The sequence below is a fragment of the Meles meles genome, chromosome 6 (genome assembly GCF_922984935.1).
Source record: "Meles meles chromosome 6, mMelMel3.1 paternal haplotype, whole genome shotgun sequence".
Lineage (NCBI taxonomy): Eukaryota > Metazoa > Chordata > Mammalia > Carnivora > Mustelidae > Meles > Meles meles.
The window spans coordinates 49804156-49818486 of record NC_060071.1 but is presented as its reverse complement, the minus strand read 5'-3'; the positions used below and the strand labels follow the sequence as shown (position 1 = coordinate 49818486).

The 14331-nt window shown below is 36.0% G+C and overlaps 1 protein-coding gene across 7 annotated transcripts in view; it reads left to right on the top strand.

The window, feature by feature from the left end:
- Positions 1 to 14331, top strand: part of DENND4A (DENN domain containing 4A) — a 124704-nt gene that overhangs the window by 42085 nt on the left and 68288 nt on the right. For all 7 annotated transcript variants that reach the window (XM_046008817.1, XM_046008816.1, XM_046008815.1 and 4 more), the window contains exon 4: positions 6000 to 6249. In XM_046008817.1, the coding sequence (XP_045864773.1) occupies positions 6000 to 6249 (250 nt within the window). The remainder of the gene's footprint in view (positions 1 to 5999; positions 6250 to 14331) is intronic.

The window sequence follows — 14331 nt, the reverse complement described above, 5'->3', positions numbered from 1 at the left end:
CAGTGCTTATTCTACTTTCTGTCTCTATGAATTTGCCTATTCTGGACATTTTACATAAATAGAATCATACTCTAGGGTAAAAAAAGAATACTTTTTGTGGCTGACTTTTTTGACTCAGCATTATGTTTTCCAGGTCTATTCATGTTGTAGTATGTGTCAGTACTTTATTCCTTTACATGGCTGAATAATATTCCATTTTATGGATGCACCTTTATTATTTATTTATTTTCACAGTTTATTTATCTATTCATCAGTTTGGTGGACATGGAGGTTGTTTCCACTTTTTGGCCATTATAAATAATGCTGCTGGAAATAATCATGTATAAATTTTTATATGGATGTATGTTTTCATTTCTCTTCCATATATATTTTAGAGTGCGGTTGCTGTGTGTTATGATAACTCTGTGTTTAATATTTTGAGGAACTGCCCGATTGTCTTCCAAAGTAGCCACACTACTTTGCATTCCTGCTGGCAGTGTATGATGGTTCCAATTTCTCTATATCCTAGCCAACATTTTGTATTGTCATTTTGATTATAGCTTCCCTAGTGGTATCTCATTTTGGTCTTTTTGCATTCACTTGATGGTTAATGATGTTGAACATCTCATCATGTACTTGTTGGCCACCTGAAAATCTTTTGAGAAATGTCTATTCAGAATCCTTTACCCATTTTTTAATTGGCTTGTCTTTTTATTATTGAACTTTAATAGTTCTTTACATATTCTAGATGCAAGTCCCTTTTTAGATATATGATTTACAAATGTTTTCTCCCATTCTGTGTGTTGTCTTTTTGCTTTCTTTATGGCATCCTTCAAAGCTAAAAAGTTTTTAATTTTGATGAAGTCTGATCTATTTTTTCTTTTGTTGCTTATGTTTTGGCATCATATCTAAGAAGGCTTTTACTAATCCAAGGTCATGGGGATTTACACCTAAGTTTTTGTCTAAGAGTTTTATAGATTCAGCCTTTATATTTAGGTGTTTGATCTTTTTTGAATTCATTTTTGTATATGGTTGAGGAAGGGGTCCAACATCACTATTCTGCTTGTCAATATCCAGTTGTCCTAGTACCAACTGTTGAGAATATTCTTTTCCCATTTTCAAAAATTAATAGAACATGGGTGTATGGTTTTATATCTGGACTCTATTTTATTTGTCTACATGTCTTATCTTTGCACCAGTACTACACAGTTTTGATTGCTATAGCTCTGTAGTAAGTTTTTACATTGGAAGTGTGAGTCTTCAAACTTTGTTCTTTTTTAAGATTGGCTATTCTGTCTGGTCCCTGAATTTCTGTATGAATTTTAGGATCAGCTCATCAATTTTTTTTATTGCCTATCAGATTTTTTTTTGTAATTTGAATTCAATTAATTAACATATAGTATATTGTTAGATTCAGATGTAGAGTTTAGTGATTCATCAGTTGCTAGTTACACCCAGTGCTCATTAAATCCAATGTCCTCCTTAATGTCCATCACCCAGTTACCCCATACCCCATTCTCCCACCCACCTCTCCTCCAGCAACTCTGTTTGTTTCATAGCTATAGTTTGGAGTGTCTTATGGTTTGTCTCCCTCCCTGATTTCATCTTTTTAAATTTTTCCCTCCCTTCCTCTGTGATGCTTTGTTTTGTTTCTTTAATTCTACATATGAGTGAAATCATATGATAATTGTTCTGATTTACTTATTTCTCTTAGCATAATACCCTCTAGTTCTATCCACCTCATTGCAAATGGTAAGATTTCTTTTTTTTCAATGGCTGAGTAATATTCCAGTGTGTGTGTGTGTGTGTGTGTGTGTGTGTGTGTGTGTGTGCTGTATGTCACATCTTCTTTATCCATTCAGCTGTCAGTGTACATCTGGGCTCTTTCCATATTTTGGCTATTGTGGACATTGCTGCTATAAACATGGGGGTGCAGGTGCCCCTTCGGACCACTATGTTTGTATCTTTTGGGTAGATACCTAGTAGTAGTGCAGTTGCTGGGTCATAGGGTAGTACTATTTTTAACTTTTTGAGAAACCTCCATACCATTTTCCAGAGTGGCTGTACCAGCTTGCATTCCCACAAGCAGTGTAAGAGGGTTCCCCTTTCTCCATAACCTCACCAATTTCTATTGTTTCCTGACTTATTTATTTTAGCCATTCTGACTGGTGTAAGGTGGTATCTCACTATAGTTTTGATTTGTATTTCCCTGATTCTGAGTGATATTGAACATCATTTCATGTGTCTGTTGGCCATCTGGATGTCTTCTTTACAAAAGTGTCTATTCCTGTCTTCTGCCCATTTCTTGACTGGACTATTTATTTCTTAGCATGTTGAGTTTGATAAGTTCTTTATAGATTTTGAGTACTCAGCTTGTCAATTTTTGCGAAGATCAGGGTTCTTTTTAAAAGATAAATATGTATATGGATATGTGTTTATCTTTACGTTGATGTATTTCTCCTTTACATATATGTATCCTTACATTCATATATTTCTCTTACATATATATGTAATATATATTCATCTTTTAAAAAGAACCCCAGTCTTTGCAGAAATTGAATCATATACATTATATAATATATATTATATATGCAAAAGGAGAATATATAAATGTAAATATATATATATGATATAGATATATCCATATATATGGAACAAAAGAGGAACAAAATTTCAAAGATAGTGAAATAAGTTCCCACTGGAAAACTGAAAGAAAAAGACTAAAGGAAAGCTACAAGTAACTCTAATACTGTCTTCATAATAGTTTATAAGCAATAAAAATTAGCCTTCTTGTTTTCATTGCTCAGTTGCAAAAGAGCACGTACTTGAGCAATATTTGAGTTAAAAATAAAGAAGATATCAATATCTCTACTTATGTTCCCAGAAGGGACCATAAAATTTCCATCTCCTATTATATTAAGTCTGAAAGTGTACAGTCATGTTTACTAATGCCTGAGGGGAGATAGAATGAATTGGAAACGTTCCTGAAATTTCTTCTATTTTAAAATTTCTATCATCTAATGTTTGGTGTCAAAAAGTTTTATCAAAAATCAATTTTTATTCTCTTAATTCATGAAGGAATTGTAATTTAAAGTTGGTTTCAGGTGCTCGCTTCGGCAGCACATATACTAAAGTTGGTTTCAGAACAGCTATTATATTGCCTCTTTTTTTCTAAGATTTTAAATTTATTTGTCAGAGAGAGAGAAAGAGAGGACAAGCAGCAGGAGTGACAGGCAGAGAGAGAAGCAGGCTCTCAGCTGAGCAGGGAGCCCAATGTATGACTCGATCCCAGAGCCCTGGGATCATGATCTGAGCCAAAGACAGATGCTCAACCGACTGAGCTACCCAGGGATCCTACTATATTGCTTCTTGTAAAGCTTATGTATTTAGTAAATGGCTTGGAAAAGTAAACCAGCTTTTAGATCTTTTATTTGTTTCAAGTTTTTATTTACTTATTTATTTAAGATTTATTTATTTATTTGAAAGAGAGAGACACAGAGAAAGAAAGCAAAGAGAGAAGGAGACAGGCAGACTCCCTCCTGAGTGGGGAACCTGACATGGGGCTTGAACCCAGAACCCTGAGATCATGACCTGAGCCAAAGTCAAGAGTCTGATGCTTAACAGAACAAGCCCCGCAGGCACTCCTCAAATTTTTATTTAAATTCTAGTTAGTTGACTATAGTGTAATATTGGTTTCAGGAGTAGAATTTAATGATTCATCCTTAAGTGCCCTCCTTAATACCCATCATCCATCTAGCCCATCCCCTGCGCACCTCCCCTCCAGCAGCCCTCAGTTTGTTCTCTGTAGTAAGAATCTGTTACAGATCTTCTTTTCAGAAGATCAGGTAATTTGCTCCTATGACCACTTGATCATCCTCAGAATTATAGATTGTGGATGAAATGAAGGGAATGTTGCAGATTCTTGTTAGGGTGTTGGAGTTTCCTAATTTAGAGATGAGGAATTTTACAAGTATAGGAAGGATTCTTCAATAGCAAAGGGCTTAAACTAGAATGAATAAATTAACCACTCTTATAAATATTCCCCTTGTTTGTCATTGTGGAGGCTAGGGCAACATTTTTAAGAGCCTTTGAAAAGCTTAGTTTAGTTAGACAAGAAAAGTTCCTAACAATATAAAAATAAAAAATAATAACACAAGTAAAGTATTCATAATAGCATAATAACTGATTAAAGAAAATAGTTATCTAAAAAAAAAGAAAATAGTTATCTTATGTTTCAGATATATTTGTATTTCATATCTTTAAGAAATTCAAGGTACTAAATGGTGGTATGTTGTTTTTTGCTGTATTTTTGTTTTCTTGTTTTCAATTGAGCATCTGTTTTCCAGGCACTATTTTAGAGGACTTACTTATACTCTCATCTAATTCTCTTAAGATCCTATGGGTTAAATTTTTTTTTTTAATTTTAAGATTTTATTTATTTATTTGATAGAGAGCACACACAAGAGAGCCCAAGCAGGGGGAGTGGCAGAGGGAGAGGGAGAAGCAAACTCCCTGCTGAGTAGGGAGCCTGATGAGGGACATGATCTAGGACCCTGGGATCATGACCTGAGTGGAAGGAATATGCTTAACTGACTGAACAACCCATGCACCCCTAGATTTTTAAATGTTATAGCTGAGTAGTACAAGGCTCAGAGAGATTAAACATTTGCCTAAGAGAATACAGCTAGTAACAGGTAGTAGAAATTTGCATTGAGATGTGTCTGACTTCTCTCTGTTACAATGCCTTTTTTTAAAGATTAAAAAAAAACAGAAAAACAAGATCAAAAAGAGGAGGAGGAATCAGTATTTAAGCTAACTTTAGGATAAACATAGTTGCTATGATTAAGCATCAAATTTAGCTCTAAATTTTCAAAATAAAAGTTGAAAGAAAAATTTGTTTGCTGACAGCCACGACAAAAAGGGAAATCAAAAATAATATTAGAAAGAAATATTTTGACCAATTTTTGACACTTAATTTTATTTGAATAATGAGATTTTATAAAAGGAAATACTGACTGATGTTGAGGATATTGCCTGTTATAACAGTTTTTTTTAAACATTTTTTTTTAAAATTTATTTGACAGAGAGAGAGAGAGACATCACAAGTAGGCAGAGAGGCAGGCAGAGGGGGAGGAGGAAGCAGGCTCCCAGAGAGCCTGATGCGGAGCTTGATCCCAGGACCCTGAGATCATGACCTGAGCTGAAGGCAGAGGCTTAACCCACTGTGCCACCCAGTTACCCCTATTATATAACAATTTTTATAGCAAATGCAGAAACACACTTAATATAGTAGAGCTTTATTTTTTTTTTTAATTTTTTGGCTCATGTCAGGGAGTTAGCAGTAAAATACAAATCAGTGAATTCTCTGAGGGAATAGACTAATATTCCAGTATGACGTTTTCCTTGTATCCCCAAATACTTTTTAGAAGATGTAAGGAATGGGTGGCTGGCCTGATCATTAATGAAAGCCTACCATTTCTCCACAGTAAAGAAAAAGAAGAAGAAAAAGCCTATGTCTTTCACCCATCTTTGATTAAAGATGGATTGAGGTTATTTTCTCTTTTGAAAAACCTAGAGCTGTCTCTTAAATTTGAGGGAGTATAAGAAGTAAAAGTGTGCAGGCAGGTTCTATACTATTTGGCAAGAAGCCTTTTGTAAACTCTTGACTTTGGTTAACATATAAAGTTGCTTTTTCAAAAGAAGATTCTTCGTTTTAGAGACAAAAATAAATAAGTAAATCTATTAAATGGAGTGCTAAAGCAGTTGCCTCTGCACTTGTTGCCATTATGTGATTTATGCCAACAAACAAAAAAGATAAACTGAGTTTTCCTTACATTATTTTAATTTTGGTGGGGAAACCACTATCCTGTACTTTTAAATGGGACTGTGCAATTCAAACTTGCAGTTAAGATTGGAATATCTGCTACACTTAAGGGTTGGCTTATGATACCTGACAATATTACCTATCCTATTTGAAGATGTTTTGCATTTATGTAGTTATTTATGTATTTTTCTTTTAGGGTTTTGTATGACTGGAAAGAAAGATTGAAACAGGGATGTGAAATTATTCAGACTACTCCCTACGGACGCCCTGCAAATATTAGTGGCAGTACCTCATCACAAAAAATTTATATCACTTTCCGAAGAGCCTCTGAAAACATGACTCAGAATACGTTGGCTGTCACAGACATATGTATTATCGTACCTAGTAAAGGAGAAAGCCCACCACACACATTTTGTAAAGTCGACAAGAATCTCAACAACAGTATGGTAAGTGACTCTTTCATACTGATAAAATTAGCCACTGATGAAAAGAGCATAATTTAAAATCTCTGAAAAACAGCAGAACATAATAAGTGAATTAAAAAATAAGTTGTTGGGCTTTTTTTTAAATTTATTTGAGAGAGAGAGAGAGCGCGCGCACACACACACGTGCACGAGTACACGCGCACGAGTACAGGGGGAGGGGTAAGGGGAGAGAGAGAAGCAGACTCCCTACTGAGCAGAGAGCCAGACAGGCTTGATCCCAGGAGCCTGAGATCATGACCTGAGCCAAAGGCAGATGCTTAACCGACTGAGCCTCCCAGGCACCCCTAAAAATATGTTTTTAAAGATGTTGGATATTTTATTTTGGGGGAAGTACTTTAGTTGTACTTTCAAAAGGACTTGTACAAAAAGTTTGCTTGCTTGCTTTTTAATTAAAATAATATTTTTTCCCTTACTGGAAAAGTAGTACACTAGCCAAGGGTAATCCCTGCACTTAGATGCCGTAAACTTATGTATTTGAGGACATGGCTTCCCTACATTTTGGAGAATCATCAGTCTTTCTCTATTGGATTATCTCCTCCAGCATGCTTTGCATGCAACATGCAGTATAGCCCATCTTTACAAAACTCCTTGACCTCTATGTCCACCTCCATCCATTGCCTCATTTTATTGTTCTCCTTTACAATAAAACATCTCAGATGAGGGGACTATATTCTGTCTGCTTCCTCACTTTGACTCTCTAACTATAGAAAGCCTAACTATAGGCTTTTGTCCCTATCATTCCACCAAGATGGCACTTGTTGAATCCAATGGTCTTAATTTGTAATTTTTCAGTAGGTTTTAACACAACTGATCACTTCTTGCTTCTTGAAACCATGGCAGGAAGATAAGGTGTATTCTCTTACTATGTACTCTCTTGCTTTTTCCTCCTACTTTACCCCATTCCCCTTCTACCTTGCTAATCCCTGACCACTACACAATGCAGTGCCACAAGGCTCAGAGGGCCCAGAGGGCCCAGACCATTTATCTTTATCATCTGAATGCAATGCCTTGATGATTTAATCATTTAAATACAAGTTAAATACAAGTGGTTGGCTTCTAAATTTATGTGTCTAGCTTGGACCTCTGTAATTCATCTCTCCTTGAATATCTTATAGAATAAATCATCGCAAATTTAGCATGTCTAAAACTCAACTCCTTGTGTGCCTATTCCAGCCTGTTTAGCCTATGGTCCTCCTCATCTAGTAAACGGAAGTTCCACTCTTCTAGTTGCTCAGACTAAAAACCTTGCAGTAATCCGTAACCTTTCTCTTCTACTTTTCATTCAGTTCTTCTGTGAATCCTGTTGACTCTAATCTCAAAATAAATCTTAAACCTGACTACTACTTACCCTCTCCATTGTTGCAACGCTGGTCCAAGCCATAATGCTCTTTTAATAAATAGGACTGTTGCTATAGTTTTCTAATTTAGGAAACAGGCATATTTTCATATAAAGGGCTAACTAATAAGTTTTGCAGGTCATGTATAGTCTCTGTCACATTCTCTTTCTCTCTCCTTTTTTTTTTTTTTTTAAAGATTTTATTTATTTATTTGACAGATAGAGATCACAAGTAGAGAGGCAGGCAGAGTCTCTCTCCTTTTTTTTAAACAATCCTTTAAAAATGTAAAAACTGGGGCACCTGGGTGGCTCAGTGGGTTAAGCCTCTGCCTTTGGCTCAGGTCATGATCTCAGGGTCCTGGGATCAAGCCACACATCAGGCTCTTTGCTCAGCCAGGAGCCTGCTTCCCCCTTTCTCTCTGCCTGCCTCTCTGCCTGCTTCTGATCTCTCTCTCTCTGTCAAATAAATAAATAAAATCTTTAAAAAAAATTTTTAAAATAAATAAAAATGTAAAAACAGTCTTAGCTCAGTGTACAAAGCAGGCCTTGGGTCAGATGCAGGCCATAGTTTGCCTGATCCCTGGTCTAACTGATCAAGGCTTCCATTCTGCTTCCTACAACCTATTATTGAAGCAGCAAGAGCGATCCTTTTAAAACATAAATTAGACCATATCACTCCTGGGCTTACAACCTTTAATGGTTTCCCATCTCACTCTTAATAAAAGCCAAAGTCCTTTCAGTAGCCTTAAGGCTATGTATAGTCTGTAATTGTCTTGGTCCTATTTTGCTATTTTAAATTTTAGAGAAAAAGAATTTTGTGCCCCCTACCCGCCCCCAGATTGAGAGGCAAATTGTAGATCTTTGAAGTGGAAGTTCTTGTTCTTATTACTTGTTCTTACTTACATCTTTTGTAATCCCTTTCCAGGATTACTAATTACAATTTGTCCTATGTCCTTTCAGACCTTTTTGTGTGCCCATGTATGGAGTATATAAGATGTGAATAAATTTATCCTTTATTTTTCAAAAACTGGAAATTTTTATATATTCTGATGTAAACTGTTTTCTACTATCTGCCTTCATCACTTGATAATAACTCTCTATTTAATTCTTGTAACAATTGTGTAATATTCCAGAGTATAAAAGTAAGGAATGAAGATTACAAATTATTTCCAGTTTTTCCCATTACTAATAATTATGCTACTTTGATCTGTCCCTTTTTCTTTGTATATTTATTGGCGTGTCTTTGGAAGAATAAATAATTACAAGTGGAATTGATAGGTCCCAGGGTATGCTGCACATTCTGGAAATTGTTGACACACTGCTCTGAAAGGCCTGTGGTACTTTGTACTTTCATTAAGAATACCCTTTCCCAGGGTGCCTGCGTGGTTCAGTCAGTTAAGCATCTGCCTTCAACACAAATTGTGATCCTGGGATCCTGGGATTGAGCCCTGCATCACTGAGCTCCCTGCTCAGTGAGGAGTGTGCTTGTCTCTCTCCCTCTGACCACCCTCTCACCCACCTCCCGCCGTGTGCTCCCTCTCTGTCTCTCCAATAAACAAATGAAATTTTTGAGGGGGACGGGGAAAAAGGTTAAACCGATTTATATCCTACTAATAAAATATAAAAGTTTGGGTTTTTAAAAAAATAACTGTCAACAGTTGGATTTTTAACCACAAATTTTCAAACTTAATTTCTATTTATTTATTTACTTATTATTATGTTCAGTTAGCCAGCATAAGCACTGGGTGTTACACACAAATAATGAGTCATTGAATGCTACATCAAACTTTATTTCTTAATGATCCTAGAGCAGATATGTCTGTAAATGAATATTTTGCTAAGATTCAAAAGATTTATACATATCTCATTTATTAAGTTTTATGGGAAGCAGATTTTTAAAAGTATTATTTATTTTCTCTTCTGTTAAACTAGCTACATTAGAAACACCGAAGGTTTAGATAAAGCTAGAAGAGGAAGAACCAAAAGTGTATTGGATACAGTGGCTGGATACAGTGCAGATTTTGTAACCCTGTAAAATGTTTTGAACTCCCTCAGTAAGGTAGTAAAGTAGATTTGCGTTGTAGTGGTTAAGGTAAATATGGCCAAGTGGTTCAGAGTACAGACTCTGGAGCCAGAGTGTCTGAATATGCATCCTAATTCTGACACTCACTGGCTCTGTGACCTTGGGCAAGTAACTTAGTCTCTCTATGCATCAATTTCACAATTTTAAAATGAGGTTAATAGCATGTAACTCATAAGGTATTGTGATGATTACATGAATTTAGAACTGTGTCCCAGAACATATATGAAAGAACTATATGTGTGTTATGTTACCTGTAAGCATCTTCCAATTCCAGATTTTCTTTAAGAAAAGTCTGCAACTTTACAAAGCAGCAGTATTTATGTAAAATCTTTAGAGGGGTGCCTGAGTGGCTCAGCTGGTTAAGCGTCTGCCTTCTGCACAGGTCATGATCCTAGAGTCCCAGGATCAAGTCCTGCTTGGGACTTCCTGCTCAGCTGGGAGTCTGCTTCTCTCTCTGCCCCTCACCCCACTTGAGCTCTCTGTCTCACTGTCTTTCTTTCTGTCTCTCAAATAATAAAGTCCTAAATAAAATCTTTAAATAGGTAATTCAAAAAATGGATATTTGACAGTATCTAACTTGTATCCTAAACAAATTATCTGCAGCAATGTAACTCCTAATTAGGTGGCCATTTTTTGTCAATAGCTGTTCACATATAAAATGCCCCATCCTTTCATGCCATCCTTCCATCTTATTTTGGCTTGATGATGACAGATGAGAGTTGGAGAAAGTATGCTGGAGAAAAAAGATCATGGTAGCAAATAAGAGTTTTACAGGCCTTATGTGTTACTGAGAGTGATGGCAAGAAGGGCTTTTGAATTTCCATGATGTGATGTCCATCTTAATATCATTTTAGATTTGATTTGGTATTTTAGCAAGATTGCGCAGGCTCACAGGTACTTCCCATTTCCCCATTGGTGAATTTTCCATTTATTTTGTGGATGTGTTGGGTTTTGATTCAAAGTAAATTGACAGTGTCATCAGAACCATTTCCAAGTTTTATTAGTTAATCAAGGTGTTCAAGGTAGAGTTACTGCATTGAAACTGAAACAAGAGATAGGAGTTTCTGTTTTTCCTTATCCTGAAACATTGGTCCCAGTATTGTCAGAGAGCATTTATTCTCTCCTAAAAGAAGAAAGAGGGATGTAACATCATGTGAACAGAAATTGTCTCCATCTAAACTATTGGATTTGAACTCCAGATTATGTGTAACAATTTAGGGTAGTGTCTGGTACACAGTAAGTGCTATATAAATGGTAGTTATACATTTGGTTAACTCTGCTTCAATAGTCCCTATTATGTGTATTTAATATCTGAGGAAAAACTTTTCTTTTTTTCAGTTGTATTGAAATATAATTGACATTCAGCAGGGAAGAGTTTTGTTGTTTTTGTTGTTGTTATTTTTTAATTTTATTTTTGCCCAGTGTTTAAGTTCTTCCTAAATTTTTAAATAAATATTATAGGAATAAAATCCTCTTAAAATTTTTTTTCTTATTCTTAAATCTAGTGTCAGTCCTGAAAATAGGGAAACTTGCCTGCTCTTAGCAATAGATGTCTTTTTTAAGCGATGGGTTGTGGTTTATATCTATTAACAATCTTTGTTTCCATCAACTATAAGGTAATAAAAGCAAATTTTGTTCTTTGGAGAAGATGTGTAATGACTTCTTACTCTTTCAGAAAATTTAAAATAGACATGCAATATAGGAAACTTATGTTCATATCTAATGTATATATAAAGAATCAGGAAGTGGTTGGGATTAAATTATTGATGTGTTGATAATACCCAGCAATAGTAGCTGACTCTTGTTTTTGAAGATTGGGTAGCTTGAGTGAAAGTCATCTACTAGGTTTCTAAACCAGGGAAACAAAGAAAAACCAATCTAATGGATATGAGATGTGTGTTGAAACTTTCCTCAAATTCCTGCATGATTTTTGTATCAGTCCTACAGCTTTGGCCTCAAAAAGACTCTCCCCCACCCTCCCATTAAGCTTATAGAAAGAGTTTTCAAGATTTATTAGTTTTTAAACTTTGGACTGTAAGCCTTAAATGACTTGAACTTTGAATGATTTAGAGTAGAAGTATATTTTAGAGCCAAAAGAGAACTTAAAAGTACTCAGGTGTTTCAAAAATGCTAGTCAGGGTGCTTTGATTCACACAGCTAATTTTTGGCAAATTTGGGACCATCTACTCCATTTTTGACTCACTGAGAGTATTTTTTTATTCTCTATCCAAATGGTTCTTGTTTTACAACCTTTTATGAATGTCTGTATTTAGAAAAGTAGAATTATAGGGATGCCTGAGTGTCTCAGTCAGGTAAGTGTCTACATTCATTCAGCTCAGGTCATGATCCCAGGCTCCTGGGTTGGAATCCCAAATCGGACTCCTTGCTCAGCAGGAGGCCTGCTTCTCCTCTGTCGGCTGCTTCCCCTGCTTGTGTTTGCGCTCTCACTCTCTCTACCTGACAAATAAATAAATAAAATCTTTTTTTTTAAAAAAGAATAGAGTTATTAACTAAATAATTAAGTCATGTACCTAATTCCCTCCCTCACAAAAAAAGGTACCTGAAACAATGTTTTTGTCATGTAAACCACAATATGGGTGATTGATTTAGAAGTTAAACGTTTCTAGAACAGTGATTCCTCCTACTTTCTTTTTCACTGAACCATGTATGCAAAAAAAAACTTCAGAAAACCCTCTTTTAGTATGGTTCTTTTCCTTTGGAACTCCATATCTTTTACTGTCATCTTTAGGTCCCTGTTTTTTATCTTAGAATGTTCCTTTTGGTTTCTACCATATCCAAATGGTCATGTAGTTCCCTTCTTATCATCACAAAGGTTATCATTGAGGGTTTTTTGTTATCTTTACAAATTGGCTATTGAGAACTGGAGTTGGGACCTATCAGTAGACGGTCTTTTATTTATATGTTTGTACACACCTCAGAAACTGTAAGTCTAGTTGACCTACATTCATAATATCCACTTGACTTCTATATACATCCATTCTTTTTTTTTTTTTTAAGATTTTGTTTATTTATTTGACAGACAGAGATCACAAGCAGGCAGAGAGGCAGGCAGAGAGAGAGAGGAAGGGAAGCAGGCTCCCTGCTGAGCAGAGAGCCTGATGTGGGGCTCTATCCCAGGACCCTGGGATCATGACCTGAGCGGAAAGCAGAGGCCTCAACCCACTGAGCCACCCAGGTGCCCCTCCATTCCTTTTTTTAAGATTTATTTATTTGAGAGTGTGTGTGTGCAAGCAGGGGGAGGGGCGAGGAGAGAGGGAGAGAGAATCTCATGCAAACTCTGTGCTGAATGTGGACCCTGACATGGGGCTCGATTCCATGACCCTGAGATCATGACTTGAACGAAAAACAAGAGTCAATCCCACAACTGGCTAAGCCACCCAGGTGCCCCTATACATCCATTCTTTGATGCAAAAGTATTAAAACATTTATAAAAACAAAATGCCAACATAGCAATGAGCGTAATTTTTTTTTTTTAGATTTTTTTTATTTATTTATCAGAGAGAGATAGAGAGAGAAAGATCACAATAGGCAGAGAGGTAGGCCGAGGCAGAAGGAGAAGCAGGCTCCCTGCCGAGCAAGGAGCCCTATATGGGACTCGATCCCAGGACGCTAGGATCATGAACTGAGCCGAAGGCAGCCGCTTAACCAACTGAGCCACCCAGGCATCCCGCAATGAGCATAATTTAATGTACTAAGCATAATTTAACATACTAGTTTGCTGGAGACCCATGAAAAATGTTTAACAAGAAAAATTTCTAGATGAGGAGTCAACATACTCCATCGTTGTTTATAATAACCCCTCCTCCCCAAAAGGAAATAATCCAAGTGTCTGTCAGTATAGGAATGACTGTGGTGGTTTATTTATTAGTGAAATAATACCCAGCAGTTCAGATGAAGAAATCAGATCTCTATCAACTTTACTAATTATTAAAAACATACAAAGAGTTTTTTTAAAAAAAGCAAGTCCTTAAACATATATTCAGCATCTCACCATTTATGTTAAATTATAAAGTACACAAAAGAATAATATATATATTTACAGATGTGTGGTAGAAAGTTTTTGAATGCATATGAATGAAATGCACTAACCTCAAGCTAGTAGTTAACTCTGGAGGACAGAAAGGGATAGAAGACAAGGCTTTAGCTAAACCTGTAATTTTTTTGTTTCTTTATGAATTAAAATATTTGAAGCAAATATATTAAATTATTAACATATTTTGTTTAATCTAGGGGGTGACTGTATAGGTGTTTATTATAACAGTCGCTTACTAATTAAAAATATTTCTTGGGGCGCCTGGGTGGCTCAGGCAGTTAAGCATCCAACTCTTGATTTCTGCTCAGGTCATGATTTTAGTGTTACAGGATCAAGCCCTGTATCCGGCTCTGCACGTAGCTTCAGATTTCCTCTCTCTTCTCCCTCTGCCCCTCCCTGTGCACATTTGCTCACTCTGTCTCTCTCTCTAAAATCTTTTTAATAAGATTTCTTAAAGTAAGTTAATTTCCTCTATATTTTGTCTTCGGTGCTGGGAACCTGTCCCCACACATTGGCTCTTATGGGCACTCCATCATGTGTGCACAAACACATCCTCTCACTTTCATTCAA